Genomic DNA, 16,531 nt, shown 5'->3' on the forward strand with positions numbered 1-16,531 from the left:
CCCAGATAAGCTGTGAACCCCGTTGCCAGAAGGCTGCCCTGTGGGGCTCCCCAAATTTGGAGAAAACCCTCCAGGGCCCGTTCCATGGCCTTTTTGGGATTATTGGCTTCACCGGCAAGTAAGCTGGATAAATAAACAAGTGGTTCAAGAAACTCCTTTTGACTCTTGATGTTCTAAATCTGCTGGAGGCCGCACGAGGGTCATCCAACTGCCTTGACAGCCAACATTAAACAGGCAAATAAATGAATCTTTAATATGATAGCAGGAAATGTTAAGTACTGTCAAGAAAAACAAACCGGTTCAAGGCAACAGACAAGGTTGGTGGGGCTGCTCGAGAACAGACAGGCAGATAGGGAGGGCTTCTCTGAGGAGATGACAACTGAGCAGGGACGGAGGGGTGAGGGGTGCAGTGGAAAGAGCCAGCTGTGCACAGATCTGAGAGGAGTGGCCAGCCAGAGGGAGGAGCGAGTGCAAAGGCCCTGAGGTGGGAGTGAGTCTGGCACACTCATGAGGGCACGGGAGGTGGGTGTGGCTGGAGCAGAGCTAGGAGAGAGGACATCAGGGAGGTAACAGTGGTTGGGGGCAGGTCAAAGTCCTTACAGGACCCTGTGGGCTGAGTGACGTGGAGCCATGGAGGGTCTGAGCAGGCTTCACTAGAGGATCTGACTGAGGTTCTAGAAAAGTCCTTCTGACTACTGTAAGAAGAATGCATTGCAGAGAGATGAGGGCAGAACCCAGGAGGCCAGGGGAGAGTAACAACTCCTCCAAGGGCTATCAGTAAGATGAAACAAAACCTGCCTTAATTCACCAAGCAGTGAGTGGCAGACACAGGATTAGAATCAGACCTCCTGGGTCCTACCTCCAGGCTCTGCCCCACGGCCTCGGAAAACTCACATGTGCGCAGCACTCCTAGTTTGCAATTCCCTTTACTGACAAGCTCTCATGGATTCTTCACAGCAACCTGCCAAGATAAAGTACAACTCTGACCCCTCTGTTCCCAGATAAGGAAGTGGCTTAAAAGAGGTGAAGTTCCCTGGCCAAGGTTAGTGCTAGTACTTCAGTTGTGTCCAACTCTTTGTGACTCCATGGACTGTAGCCCGCCAGTCTCCTCTGTTCATGGAATTTTCCAGGCAAGAACACTGGAGTGGGTTGCCATTCCCTTCTCCAGGGGATCTTCCCAACCCAGGGATTAAACCCGTGTCTCCTGCACTGCAGGCAGATTCTTTACCGTCTGAGCCACCAGGGAAGCCAAGGTTTCCCAGATGTAAATGGGGGTGGGAGGTGTGTAGGTCCAGGCCTTCCAGCTGGGAGCCCGGTTCTCGCCAGCCCCCAGGGGTGGTCTCCTGCAGAGCCACTGGCATCAGAGACCAGCACTCTGTGTCTGACTCTTGCGACCTCATGGACTGTAGCCCACCAGGCTCTTCTGTCCATGGGATTTCCTAGGCAAGAATGCTGGAGGGGGTTACCATTTCCTTCTCCAGGGAATCTTCCTGAGCCAGGGATCGAACCCATGTCTCCTGCACTGGCAGGTGGATTCTTTACCACCGAGACACCTGGGAAGCCCAGCCAGCACTCTAAGCACCAGGTACTGGTGACAATGGCCACCGTGTTCTGAGTGTGTGCTGTGCTCCGGAACAGGTGGTGGACTCAGGCTCACTGGTTTGTCCATTACAATTGTGAATGGGAGACTCAGAGCCAGATGCCCTGAGCTCTTGCGTCCCCTCCACCGTAGTTCAGTTCAATTCAGTTCAGTCACTCATTCGAGTCGGACTCTTTGCAACCCCATGGACTGTAGCATGCCAGCCCTCCTTGTCCTTCACCAACTCCTGGAGCTTACTCAAACTCATGCCCATTGAGTCAGTGATGCCATCCAACCATCTCATCCTCTGTGGTCCCCTTCTCCTCCCGCCTTCAATCTTTCCCGGCATCAGGGTCTTTTCCAGTGAGTCAGTTCTTTGCAATCAGGTGGCCAAAGTATTATTGAAGGCAATATAGGGGCGATATAATCCAGCCCAACTCCACTGCACTTGGACCAACAGAATAGAAAACTAATTAATGGTCTCTAGCCCTTCTCACTTTCATGCATTGGAGAAGGCAATGGCAACACTCCAGTGTTCTTGCCTGGAGAATCCCAGGGAGGGGAAGCCTGGTGGGCTGCCGTCTGTGGGGTCGCACAGAGTCGAACACGACTGAAGCGACTTAGCAGCAGCAGCAGCAGCAGCAGCCCTTCTAGGGTGGGGATGGGATGGTGGGGGGAGGGGGCGAGGGGAGGGCAAGGGGAGAGTCTTCCGTGGTGGCCGATACTTAGGTGGAGGGTGGAGGAAAGGCCCCTTCCTGCCCCTCCCACTTCTATCTCTCCTCTCCCACCATGGGACCCCTCATCTTAGCACTTGCCTCTCTATCCCCGCCACCCCTCCGTCCCCCCCATACTCCTTTCCTTCCTCTTCTTCGGGTCCCCCATCCCTGCTCAACAGCTGCCCCCGCCCCGCAGGACCCCTCCCTCCCTGTAGTCCCCCCCCCTCTCTTCTACATCACCCCTCCCGTCGTCCGCTTTCCCTTCCAGCTAGCATCTCCCCTTCCCGGCAGCCGCACTTTTCGCAAGCCCCGTCTCCAGGGCCAGCGGGTGGGAGCCTGCTCCCGGGAGCTGAGCCCGGGAGCGATCCCACCCGCCCTGGGGACACAGGAGCGCTCGCGGGCCCCGCCCCCGGCGGGTGGACGGGGCGTGGGCTGGGGGCGGAGTCGGCCCCGGGACCGGGTCCCCTTTGCCCCGAAGCCCCCGAGCCAGCCTCCCGCGCTCCGCCGCCTCAGCCTGGACTCCAGCCCTGCCATGTCCTGGGCCGTGGTCTTCGGCCTCCTGGCCGCGCTGCTGCTGCTGCTGCTGCTGACCCGCCGGCGCACGCGGTGAGTGCCCCCCAAGCCGGCCGGGTCCCGGCTCCCCCCACAACCCGGCCGGCCCGCGCGGCCCCGGGCTAGACAAAGGGGCGTCTCCGCTCGGGCGCGCGCCCCCCGGCTGCAGCCAGGGGGTCGCCGAGCCCGCTCAGGCCCGTGTCGGAGCCCCTTACCCCTGCTCTAGTTCCCCGGGCAGGAGGGGGTCACCTTCCCGCTGTCCCCACCATCCCCCAGGCGAGGCTGGAGGTGGGGGTCCAGGTTCTGGTCAGGGGGGCTTCTGCGCTCATCTCCCGCCCTGGGGAGAGGGCCTGGCCCAAAGCTGGGGAGACGCGCGCGGGAAGGTGCCGGGACAGGGGTCCCAGAGGGCTGATGACCCACCGCACACTCTAACAGGGCTGGACCGCAAGAAGCTCAGGCCTGGCCCAGAGCTCCACACCAGTACCTGAGAAGGGGTTTCAGTGAGAACCCTGAGGGGTGCAGTGGGTGCGTGGACACGCTCCGTGTGACTCCCGGGTGGAAGAAGCCCTCTCCTGCCCTTCAGCTTCTGACTGCGTCCTGCACCAGCTCCGCATCAGCCCCCAGCCCCGCTCTCAGCAGCGTGTGGGCAGCCTTGTTCCTCTCCCCATTACACAGATGGCAGGGTTGAGGCCAGGAAGGCAGAGGCTCTGAAGGATGCCCTCTTACCGGGCCTGGAACCACCTTCCACAGGATTCCCCGACCCAGGGGAAGGGGCTGAGTAGTCTGGGTGTTTCCTTCTGCCTGAGAAACGCACTCCTGGAAAGGGGGCTCCCTTCTGCTGAGGTCCGGTAGCCTGGCAGAGAAGGAGAGCCAACTGTCTCATCTTCCTATGATTCTCCTGCTCCTTTGACAATCTGCCATTTAGGAGAAAAGAAAAATTTAAATCAAGGAGATGGCAGTTAAGTCTCTTTTTAAAAAATGTTTAAAAGATTAATTTGAACTGAACAAGGAATTACATTTGACTTAAGCATTTATCCCATTATAGATAAGACTGAAGCCCTTCTAACTACCCTCCCAACAATTCGGTACCTCTCCTGTTGATTAATTTGGGAGGAACCTTCCAGATCTTTTTAAAAGTACGCCTTTTATTTTACATTGGTTTTATATTACAGGAAAGTTGTACAAAGAGTTCCCAGATACCCTTCACCAAATTCCAGCTATTGTTAATGGCTTACGTTATCGTGGTACAATCATTAAAGCTAAAAAAACCAACACTGGCCTGTTAAAATTAGCCAGACTCCAAGCTTTATTTGAATTTCGTCTGTTTTTCCATTAACGTCTTCTTTCTGTGCCAGGATCTCATCCAGGGTGCCTCAGTGCCTTTGGTTGTCATATCTTCTCAGCCTCCCAGCTTTTCTCATCCACACAGACATTTGCCCGTAGAAAACTCAGGGCAGTGAAAGTGTGTTTGAATCAGTGTGTCTGAAGCTTGCAGAAATTTTCTGGAAACCTTTTAGTTTTAAACAGTGTTGGTTGAATTTCCAAACAATGATTTCACCCTAGTTTTCTTCAACCTCTAGACATCTTTCCAGGTGAAACTTAAAACCATACATTCAATCATTTGCCTGGAAAAATGAAAAAGAAAAAAAACCACAGATAAGTTTCCCCATGGATTATGAATTATTTTTCCTAAGTTGTCAGGCTTTTTGGAAATGCTGTAAAGAGTTGTTTTTGGACTGCACCTCTGCTGTTTCCCTCTAGAGTTTCGTTTTGACATCTGTCCATGTAGCTCTATGGACTTGCCTGGTGGCTTAGCTGGTAAATCCGCTTGCAATGCAGGAGACCTGGGTTTGATCCCTGGGTTGTACAGATCCCCTGGAGAAGGGAAAGGCTACGCACTCCAGTATTCTGGCCTGGAGAATTCCATGGACTGTACAGTCCATGGGGTCGCAAAGAGTTGGACACGACTGAGTGACTTTCACATATAGCTCTATGGTGGGTATGAGGGTCACTGACAGCTGGTGGGGAGCGTTTTGTAGACCATGGGGGCAGTTGCTTGGACCCTTGGAAGACCCCACAGGGACCCCAATTGAGACCCCCAGTCTCATTTTATTCTTCCAGCTCAGCAAGGGGGTACTCTTGTTACCCCTGTTTTACAGAGGAGGAAACTGAGACTGGGTTACCTGGATTAAAAATCTAGGCTGTAAGAATTTTTAATTTTCAGAAGAAATGAATTTTCACTCTTCCCACACATTTTATTCATGATCTGAAAGCCCAAAAGTCTTAAACCACATGATGTTAAGATAGTAAGAGAAGCAGCTACAATCAGAAGATTCTTCAGTTCAGTTGCTCAGTCTGTCCGACTCTTCGCGACCCCATGAATTGGAGCACGCCAGGCCTCACTGTCCATCACCAACTCCCAGAGTTCACCCAAATTCATGTCCATCGAGTCGGTGATGCCACCCAGCCATCTCATCCTCTGTTGTCCCCTTCTCCTCCTGCCCCCAATCCCTCCCAACATCAGAGTCTTTTCCAATGAGTCAACTCTTCGCATGAAGTGGCCAAAGTATTGGAGTTTCAGCTTCAGCATCAGTCCTTCCAAAGAAATCCCAGGGCTGATCTCCTTCAGAATGGACTGGTTGCATCTCCTTGCAGTCCAAGGGACTCTCAAGAGTCTTCTCCAACACCACAGTTCAAAAGCATCAATTCTTCGGCGCTCAGCTTTCTTCACAGTCCAACTCTCACATCCATACATGACCACTGGAAAAACCGTAGCCTTGACTAGATGGAAGGAAGGACAAATAATCAAGTGTTGGAAAAGAGAGACATGAGACTGATGCTGTGTAGACAGTGATTCAAAGTTTGAGTCAAAACACTCAAAGCCATGCTTCTCCCACGGCTCATTGCTCGCGCCTAATCAGCATCCCAGGTGAGGTCCATTACCCTACCTGACAGCTGGGGCTTAGGAAGGCTAAGTGACCTCCTTATGTCTGCACGAAAGTTATACTGTACATCTAGCTGGTTCCAAAATTGTTGCTTTTCTCACTCAAAGAAAAAAAAAAGCACTACTTCAGTCAGTCTGGAAAATCCCATGGACGGAAGAGCCTGGTAGGCTATAGTCTGTGGGATTGCAAATAGTCGGACACGATTGGGCAACTTCACCTCACCTTCACCTTCAGTCCAGTCAGTTACTCTTGTCTTTACTTTTGGCCTTTAAAAAAAAAAATCAAAACATTTTTAATTATGAAAAATTTCAACTATATAGAAAAAATAAAAAGAATTGTATAGGAAACCCTTGCACCGGGCACTTGATTTCACAGTTGATAATATTTTTAATTACAGATATTATGATATCTCAACACTAAGTATGTCAGCATACATGTTAAAATTTCTTTAAAAAAAATAGATTTCTACTGTCTTTTATTTTTTTAAGATGCACCACACATCTTGTGGGGTTTTAGTTCCCTCACCAGGGATCAAACTTGGGCCCTTGACAGTGAGAACAGAGTCCTATCCACTGGACTGCCAGGGAGTTCCCTAAAAGATCATTCTTTTTTTTTTTTAGTTTATTATTTTTTTGGCTGTGCTGGGTCTTCACTCCTGTGTGGGCTTTTCTCTAGTTTTGGTGAGCAGGGGCCACTCTCTCGCTGTGGTACACAGGCTTCTCATGTCGGTGGTTTCTCTTGTTGAGGAGCAGGGGCTCTAGCGGCCATGGGCCAGTTGTAGCTCCCAGGCTCTAGAGAGCAAGCTAAGTAGTTGTTGGATGTGGGATTTTCCTGACCCAGAGATCAAACCCGTGTCTCTTACATTGGCAGGTGGGTTCTTTACCTTTGAGCCACGAGGGGAACCGCCCCCACCCCCCACCCCCCGCCCCCAACCCAAAAGATAATTCTTTTTTTTTTTTTTAACCATTAAAGATATTTAATCAATAGTAAAAAAAAATTTCCCTTAAAATTCCAGGATCACAAAGCTTTCTTTTTACCAATCTAATATTCCACAAATTCTCCCATAGAAAAGAATAGGAGGAAACCTACCTCAACGAACATAATCTGTACATCAGACTCCAACAAGGCTAACAGAAGAAAGGAAAACTGGATGCCAGTTTCCTTACTGTACATACAACACATCTAATAAAAATATTATCAACTGATCCAGTAACACTATTAAGTGTACCTTGCTGTCCTTTTCACTACCTATATTCCATGTGACTTATATAATTAGGAAAAGTAAGAAAAATAATTTAAATTGAGCAGGACAAACAAACATGTAACAGAGACAGCTAGTATTACTCGCTCAGTCGTGTCCTACTCTCTGCGACCCCATGGGCTGTAGCCCACCAGGCTCCTCTGTCCATGGAATTCTCCAGGCAAGAATACTGGAGTGGGTTGCCATTTCCTTCTCCAAAGATAATTCTTAATATCTAGTTCCCAGTCCAAATTCAAATTTCTGCCATCAAGGTAAAGATTTTTCAAACCTGGCTCAGTTACCATGAATGTTTCCCCTGGTGTGAGTGTGGAGTTAGGAGGTCTTGGGTTGGGACTTGGAAGTCTAACTCCTGGGCCCTCTGGGGCTAATGCTCTCCCTTGTGAGTATCAGAAACATCCTTCCTACTTTCTGGGCCTTAGTCTCCCCATCTGTGCTCTGAGATGGCTCACGCAGCTGGTCTCCCATGCCCCATCCCACTGCAGCAGGCTGAATGCATTGGTCTTCCTCTTTGTGCTTCTGTGGCTGCTGCAGGGAGCATTGGAAGAGGTCTCCTGGGTGGGAGACCCTTTTCGGTGGCGGGGGCGGGGAATCAGAGGTCATGGTGGCATCAGATGAGGGTTCTTAGAGGCACAAGGGCTGCTCTGGGCCCTTCCAGGATATAGAATTACTGGGCACAAATAACTGTCTCATTTCAACGTGCAGTAACTGGAGGTCCCCAAATGGTAGTCCATGGCTGGATTCAGATCCAGGTGGGTCTGGTGTGCACCACACAGTACAAGGGGAGAAAACTGGGGGAGCCCACACACACGGTTCCAGATTTCCTGCTTCTCCTGGAAGATCTCACGGCAATTGCCTGGCACTCAGCAGCAGAACTCTCTCTAAACCTTGCCACAGTCCCCACCACTCCCTATTGCCTCTTCAACTTTTCTACTTATCGCTGTGCTTGCTCTACTGTATCTTTCTTTATTATGCTGAGAAACAATTCTATGAATCTGTGTCCATTGCAAAAATGGGAAAACAACAAGCTAGAGCAAGACAGCCATGTGGTTTTTCTACACCCTGGAGGCAATGAGAGGGAAAAGTGGAAGAGGGTTAGGGGGAACCCTTGGTGAGCAGCCAGCAGCTTGCAAATGAATCCTGGGGAAGGAACGGGTTAAACAGTTTAAATAGAAGCTCAGGAGTTTCCAGCTCAACTGGGCAGCAAACAGCGTCTCTGGTCCCCCATGGAATCCACCCTGAGGCCCTGAAGGAGTTGAGACTCCTGAGCAGAGAAGCCCGGCAATCCACCTACCCACACTGCTCAGCTAAAAGAGCAGCTTCTGTTCTGGGCCATCCAGAACATGGGCTGTGTGTCAGGCACCTGACCTGCACTAGCTCCCTGAACCCTCTTTTAAGCCCGGGAGGCAGGTGCTGCTCATTGAGCACCAACTATGTGCTTGACTCATTCAACTGAGACATATGCATTAAGCGCCTACTATGTCCCAGACAGAGAAGGAAATGGCAACCCACTCCAGTATTCCCACTGTTCTCAGTACTAGGTCTACAAGAAGTGTCCACATTCTGTACAGAAAGGATGGGATACGTCAAGGGGCCCAAAGGTGGGTGATATCCAGGCATGACTTCCTCCCTGATTCTCTCAAAGTTTCAAGGGAGAGAGAGACGGGACAGGACGTGGGATTGGTGGTGGGGTCTGTGAGCAAAGAATGAGCAGGTTTTGAGGAACTCCTGTGGTGAGAATCAAGGCTCCCAGGAGGATCAGAAGAGCTGCCTCCGTATCTGAACCAGGAAGGGCGGGCAGTGGTCCGCCGAATGGGCCGGAGCTGCGGATGAGAGGGTCAAGCCCGGCATCCCTGTCCCCCACGGTCTGGCGGTGCCTCAAATCAGTGAGAGTGTCAGTGGGCGAGGCTAGAGACCACAGACCCCAAAATAGAGCCTCCTCCGCCCTGCTGGCCTCTGGCTGAGTCACCCTGGAATGTGACTGGGGCCTGAGTTGGATTCCAGGCCCGTGGGCTGAAGGAACCGCTGGCACCTCAAGGGTCAGACGCCCGGGCCCCCAGCTTCCTGCCTTTGTCTGCACCTCCTCGGGACTTTACTGGGGAAAGATGACTGACGCCAGCAATAACAACGGGCTCTCTGGGGAGCTCCGGTGGCAGTCTGAGCGAAAGGATGGAAAGGAAGCCCCACCCACTCCCCAAAATATGTCTTGGGCGAAAACCTCCTGCATCTGGGCAGGTCGCTGAAACCTCTCTGTGTCTCAGTCTCTTCACCGGAAAAGTGGGGGTCCACGTGGCCACTTGGGGTGAATTGGGGCCAGGGTTGGATAAAGACTGTGGGCTCCGTAACCAGGCCTGCCTGGATTAGAGACCTAGACCCTCCACGGTGGGCCCTCGGGCAAGTGGCTTAGCCCCTTCTGGGCCTCAGTTTCATCTGCTGTAAAATGGGCTTGATAGGAATACTTCCTTCTGCAAAGAATACTGAAAGGTTGTTGCTGAACCACGAAAAGATGCTGATATCCTTGCCCTCTGGAGGAGAATTCAATCCGGGGCCAGAGACGAGGCTTGATCGCTCAGAGCTTTTGTGTAATAAAGTTTTATTAAAGTACCCAGCAATTAGACCGATTGTGGAATGCAAAGTAGCAATGAGCCCAGGACGGGAAGGCATTGCCTGGAGGGTCAAATGGCAGACTCAGGACTTTTGGAGTCAGCAGAAGTAGGCTCACATAGATTATCAGGCCCATCTGAAAAGTACAAAGTCAGAGCAAAGACATAAAATGACGCCACTTATTTCTGGTCAGGGTGCCACCTCTTAACTCGAGTGTGATGCACCCATGAATCAATTCCTGGCACTTTGACAGCAGTGGGAGAAGAAAGAATAACCTGGTAAGGGCCTTCCCAGAGGGGCCCAAGCGATTGGCCCCTAGATCCCAATGTTTTTATCAGGACCTCGGTTCCTGGCTCAGATAGAGGCTTGCTCGACTCAGACTGGGTCAGGAGTCATCTCCCGGAGTTCAGTTAGTGCCTGTTGGAAAGCTGAGAGCTGAGTTACATGATTAGCTAATTCTAAAGCTTTAGGAAAACTTTTCCATTGAGCAATTTCAGGAATTACTAATCGTCCATCCTCGGACTGTAACCATCCTTTATCAGTCATCTTTGCTCCTCTTATCTCATATCTTTCTAATTCTTCCTCAGTGTACTGTGGTTTTTCCTGTTTACAGTACCTGTCCAGATCAAAGGCATCTGCAGCAAGGGGTTTCGTTCTGGCTTGACAGCCAGCCAGCTGATTACCTTTGGCTTCTTTACTCGCATCCCTGCTGTGCCCTTTGCAATGCATAATAGCTACTTCTTTAGGACAATATATAGCAGTTAAAAGTCTCTGGATCTCTCTGAAATGCTTAATAGGTTCTCCTGTTGCCATTTTAAATTCTTTCTTTCCATGTAGCAGCATGAGCATGTAAAATCAAATAAGCATACTTAGAATCAGTATATTTACCCGCTGCCCTTTGCTTAACTCTAGAGCTCAGGTCAGAGCCACAAGCTCCGCTAGCTGAGCGCTGGTTCCCTGGGGGAGAGATTTTGCTTCTAAAACCTGTTCAGCCATCACCATGGCATAACCTGCTTTACGCTTCCCCTCCCAAACAGAAGAACTGGCATCTGTAAATATTTCCATGTCAGGATTGTCTAACAGGGTATCCATTAGATCTTCCCGAGCTGCATAAAGTTAGGAATTGGGAAAATCGTGATCAGGTGTTTCATTTTCCTTCTCAGGAAGGAAAGTGGCAGGATTTAAATTTACGCAAACTTTAAGCTTAGTTACTGGTCCTTCTAACAACAATGACTGATATTTAAGAAGCCTACTGTCTCTCATCCAAGTATTAACCTTAGAATTTAAGATTCCACTCACATCAGGAGAAGTCAGTTCAGTAAGGTTTCGTCCATTAATTATTTTTAAAGCTTCAGGTGCTAATAAAGCCGCTGCCCCAATTACTCTTAAGCAGTGGGGCCACCCACGTGAAACTACATCTGCTTCTCAACTTAGATAAACAATAGGTTGCAGGTGAGGCCCTCGGGGTTGTGTCAAAATTCCCGAGGCCATACCTTTTCTTTCAGTGACAAACAAATTAAATTCTGACCCTGTGGGCAAGCTCAAAGTGGGAGCTTGTAGGAGAGCAGTCTGAAGAGCCTTAAAAGCCTTTTGAGTATCTGGAGACCAAACCAGCTTGTCGGTTTGGGCCTGCTGAGTCTCAGCTGTAAGTTTATATAAAGGCCGGGAAAGTTCCCCATAACCTGGAATCCAAATGCAACAGTAGCCTGTGATTCCCCAAAATCCCCTCAATTGTCTTAAAGTCATAGGTAGGGGATGATTTAGTATAGGTTTAATTCTCTCGGGGCCTATGGCCCTAGTCCCTTCTGATACAATTAGGCCCACATATCTAACAGATTGTTGACAGAGCTGAGCCCTTTCTCTTGATGCCTAGTAACTGCAGCCTGCCAGAAAGTTTAAGAAATCTTCTGAGGCTTGTTAACAGGCTTCCTCTGTCTCAGCACAGAGAGAATATCATCTACATATTGTAGTACCACTGCTTCAGAGCTTCTTATCAACCTGCCTAGGAACTGGCTCTCTCAATACCTGAGTGAGCCTCAGGCCGCATCAGGCATCAGCGTTATCACCAAGCAAGGAAACCTTTGGAAAATTCATGCTGTTGTTTAATCTCTCAGTCGCATCCGACTGTTTTGCGACCTCATGGGCTGGAGCCCGCCAGGATCCTCTGTTCGTGGGATTTTCCAGGCAAGAACACTGGAGCAGGCTGCCATTTCCTTCTTCAGGGGAATCTTCCCAGCCCAGGGATGGAACCTGCGTCTCCTGCACTGGCAGGTGGGTTCTGTACCACTGAGGCACCAGGGAAGCCCCCTTGGAGAATGCATAGGACCTGCCATATAGCCGACGCACCCAAGAGTCATGTTGGTCCTGCTTCTCGGACCCGCTCCAGCTGCCCCCAGCTGCCAGGCACCAGGCACTGTTCTGTAACCGCTTCATCTTTGTCACAGCCCGATGTGCTCAGTAGTGTCAACACTCCAGTTTTACAGACGAGGAAACGGGCAGGAGAAGCAAAGTCTCGTGGCCAGCAAGAAGCAGGGCTGGTTGGAAGCCAGGAGGTGCTCAAGTCGGGCCCCTGACCTGTCCTGTCCCCTCCGAATCCCCGCTCTGGTGCAAAAGTCTCCACTCCTGTGTCCTTGGGCTCCGACCTGAGCTGGGTGGGGGCTGGTGCACACTGGTTTCCTCCCACCCGTGCTCTGCCATCCTGGAAACGGAGCCTTCGGGAGATGCTGGCTCCCAGATAGATGACGGGCGAACAGAAGGGTCCTCCGCCGCACCCGCTTCGAGTCCCAGAGCCGCCTGCACCTTTGTGAGTCTGCTCAGTGAGGGGCTCAGGGGCAGGGTGGGGGTGGGGAGAGGAGGCGGTGGCTGGGGAGGTGCTTCCTGCTGCCCTGTGCCCTCACACCTACTGGGACTTCCAAACTGCCCGGACTCCAACCCTCCAGTCTAGCCAGTCTCACCATCCACCATCTGTCTCCCTGTTTGGGTTATGTTGGGGAACAGTCAGATCGAGGAGGCAAGAGGCCATGGTGGAGGAAGATAGACTGGGATGGGGAAAAGGATGAAGGGAAGGTGGTCCCCCCTGGTCTGCTGGGCAAGGCACCAAAGCCCCCTGTCCTGGAAGCAGGGAAGTCGGATGCTAGGCCTGGCTCATGAGGGACTGCAGCCTCCAGTCCCACCTATGTTGATTTAGTCTCCTGACACATCTTCCTCCTGCCTCTCACTCTTGCAACCTTTTTTGGGGGGATGGGGGTGTGTTGTGTGGCATGCACCATCTTAGTATCTTAGTTCCCCGACCAGGGATCGAACCTGTGTCCTGTGCAGTGAAAGTGCAGAGTCCTAATCACTGGACAGGCAGGGAATTCCCTCTTGCAACCTTTTAAAAGCATAACCACATTACTTCCTAAATCCTATTTCAAACCCTCCAGAGGGTCTCCATCACACTTGAAATAAAAGCCAGACTCTCTCCTTGGCCACTGGCCCTTCTGGTCCACAGGTCATCTCCAGTCTTTCAGCCCCACAGTCTTCTCCATTCCAGCCACATGGGCTCCTGCTGCCTTGAGAGCCTCGCCCTGTGTGCTCCTACCCCAGGGCCTTTGCACTTTCTGTCCCCTCTGCCTGTAAAGTTCACCCCTCTCTTTCTTCAGGTCTCTGGTCACATGGCACCTCCTTGGAGAGACCCTCCCTGACCACCCTCTCACTGTATCATATCACCTTCCTTTTTTCTTTAATGAGATACAGTTAATCTATTATAAGATTCAGTCTTTCAAAACATATAATGAATTATGTGTTTTTAGCATTGTTTTTAGTAGAGGTTTTTAGTATCGTCACCGGTGGTGTGGGCATCACCGCTATCTAACTCCAGAGTATTTTCATTTCTCCAAAAAGAAACCTGGTCCCGATGAGCTGTCCCTCTCCATTCCCTTCTCCCCTCAGACCCTGGAGACCACAAATCTACTTTCCCTCTCCATTGGTTTGCCTTTTCTGGACATTCTATAGAAATAGACTCACACATTGTATGGCCTTTTGTGTCTGGCTTCTTTTGCTCAGCATGGTGGTTGCGAGGTGATTCCACATTGTGGCAGGAATCCAGACTCCACTCCTTTTCATGACTGCATAATATTCCACGGGATGAATACACCAGGCTGTGTTTGTCTATTCATCAGTCAGTGGGCATTTGGGTTGGGTCCACTTTGGGGCTATTATGATTAACGTTACTATGAACAATAGTGTGTGTCTTGATGTATGAATGTGGTCCACTGGAGAAGGGAATGGCAAACCACTTCAGTATTCTTGCCTTGAGAACCCCATGAACAGTATGAAAAGGCAAAATGATAGGATACTGAAAGAGGAACTCCCCAGGTCAGTAGGTGCCCAGTATGCTACTGGAGATCAGTGGAGAAATAAGTCCAGAAAAAATGAAGGGATGGAGCCAAAGCAAAAACAATACCCAGCTATGGATGTGACTGGTGATAGAAGCAAGGTCTGATGCTGTAAAAAGCAATATTGCATAGGAACCTGGAATGTCAGGTCCATGAATCAAGGCAAATTGGAAGTGGTCAAACAGGAGATGGCAAGAGTGAACGTCAACATTCTAGGAATCAGCAAACTAAAATGGACTGGAATGGGTGAATTTAACTCAGATGACCATTACATCTACTACTGCGGACAGGAATCCCTCAGAAGAAATAGAGTAGCCATCATGGTCAACAAAAGAGTCTGAAATGCAGTACTTGGATGCAATCTCAAAAACAACAGAATGATCTCTGTTCGTTTCCAAGGCAAACCATTCAATATCACAGTAATCCAAGTCTATGTCCCAACCAGTAACGCTGAAGAAGCTGAAGTGGGACGGTTCTATGAAGACCTACAAGACCTTTTAGAACGAACACCCAAAAATGATGTCCTTTTCATTATAGGGGACTGGAATGCAAAAGTCGGAAGTCAAGAAACACCTGGAGTAACAGGCAAATTTGGCCTTGGAATATGGAATGAAGCAGGGCAAAAGCTAATAGAGTTTTGCCAAGAGAAAGCACTGGTCATAGCAAACACCCTCTTCCAACAACACAAGAGAAGACTCTATACATGGACATCACCAGATGGTCAACACCGAAATCAGATTGATAATATTCTTTGCAGCTCTATATATGGAAAAGCTCTATACAGTCAGCAAAAACAAGACCAGGAGCTGACTGTGGCTCAAATCAGGAACTCCTTATTGCCAAATTCAGACTTAAATTGAAGAAAGTAGGGAAAACCACTAGACCATTCAGGTATGACCTAAATCAAATTCCTTATGATTATACAGTAGAAGTGAGAAATAGATTTAAGGGACTAGATCTGATAGATAGAGTGCCTGATGAACTATGGACTGAGGTTCGTAACATTGTACAGGAGACAGGGATCAAGACCATCCCCATGGAAAAGAAATGCAAAAAAGCAAAATGGCTATCTGGGGAGGCCTTACAAATAGCTGTGAAAAGAAGAGAAGTGAAAAGCAAAGGAGAAAAGGAAAGATATAAACATCTGAATGCAGAGTTCCAAAGAATAGCAAGAAGAGATAAGAAAGCCTTCCTCAGCGATCAGTGCAAAGAAATAGAGGAAAACAACAGAATGGGAAAGACTAGAGATCTCTTCAAGAAAATTAGAGATACCAAGGGAACATTTCATGCAAAGATGGGCTCGATAAAGGACAGAAATGGTATGGACCTAACACAAGCAGAAGATATTAAGAAGAGGTGGCAAGAATACACAGAAGAACTGTACAAAAAAGATCTTCATGACCAAGATAATCACGATGGTATGATCACTGACCTAGAGCCAGACATCCTGGAATGTGAAGTCAAGTGGGCCTTAAAAAGCATCACTACGAACAAAGCTAGTGGAGGTGATGGAATTCCAGTTGAGCTCTTTCAAATCCTGAAAGATGATGCTGTGAAAGTGCTGCACTCAATATGCCAGCAAATTTGGAAAACTCAGCAGCGGCCACAGGACTGGAAAAGGTCAGTGTTCATTCCAATCCCAAAGAAAGGCAATGCCAAAGAATGCTCAAACTACCGCACAATTGCACTCATCTCACACGCTAGTAAAGTAATGCTCAAAATTCTCCAAGCCAGGCTTCAGCAATATGTGAACCATGAACTTCCAGATGTTCAAGCTGGTTTTAGAAAAGGCAGAGGAACCAGAGATCAAATTGCCAACATCCATCTGCTGGATCATTGAAAAAGCAAGAGAGTTCCAGAAAAACATCTATTTCTGCTTTATTGACTATGCCAAAGCCTTTGACTGTGTGGATCACAATAAACTGGAAAATTCTGAAAGAGATGGGAATACCAGACCACCTGACCTGCCTCTTGAGAAACCTATATGCAGGTCAGGAAGCAACAGTTAGAACTGGGCATGGAACAACAGACTGGTTCCAAATAGGAAAAGGAGTACATCAAGGCTGTATATTGTCACCCTGCTTATTTAACTTCTATGCAGAGTACATCATGAGAAACGCTGGGCTGAAAGAAGCATAAGCTGGAATCAAGATTGCCAGGAGAAATATCAATAACCTCAGATATGCAGATGACACCACCCTTATGGCAGAAAGTGAAGAGGAACTAAAAAGCCTCTTGATGAAAGTGAAAGAGGAGAGTGAAAAAGTTGGCTTAAAGCTCAACATTCAGAAAATGAAGATCATGGCATCTGGTCCCACCATTTCATGGGAAATAGATGGGGAAACAGTGGAAACAGTGGCTGACTTTATTTTTTTGGTCTCCAAAATCACTGCAGATGGTGACTGTAGCCATGAAATTAAAAGACGCTTGCTCCTTGGAAGAAAAGTTATGACCAACCTAGATAGCATATTGAAAGGCAGAGACATTACTTTGCCAACAAA

General features: G+C 49.3%; 1 protein-coding gene across 2 annotated transcripts in view; it reads left to right on the forward strand.

Annotated features, from left to right (window-relative positions):
• Window positions 1-2,353: 2,353 nt before the first annotated feature.
• Window positions 2,354-16,531, forward strand: part of PTGIS (prostaglandin I2 synthase) — a 50,391-nt gene continuing 36,213 nt past the window's right edge. Inside the window, exon 1 of one of the 2 annotated variants that reach the window (XM_025263307.3) lies at window positions 2,354-2,901. In XM_025263307.3, coding sequence (XP_025119092.3) covers window positions 2,369-2,901 — 533 coding nt within the window. In that variant the 5' untranslated portion in view covers window positions 2,354-2,368. Of the gene's footprint in view, window positions 2,902-6,747; window positions 12,458-16,531 lie in introns of those variants that run through there. The other variant, XM_044927558.2, reaches the window with a different exon arrangement.

The sequence above is a fragment of the Bubalus bubalis genome, chromosome 14, assembly GCF_019923935.1.
Source record: "Bubalus bubalis isolate 160015118507 breed Murrah chromosome 14, NDDB_SH_1, whole genome shotgun sequence".
In the NCBI taxonomy this organism is placed as follows: Eukaryota; Metazoa; Chordata; class Mammalia; order Artiodactyla; family Bovidae; genus Bubalus; species Bubalus bubalis.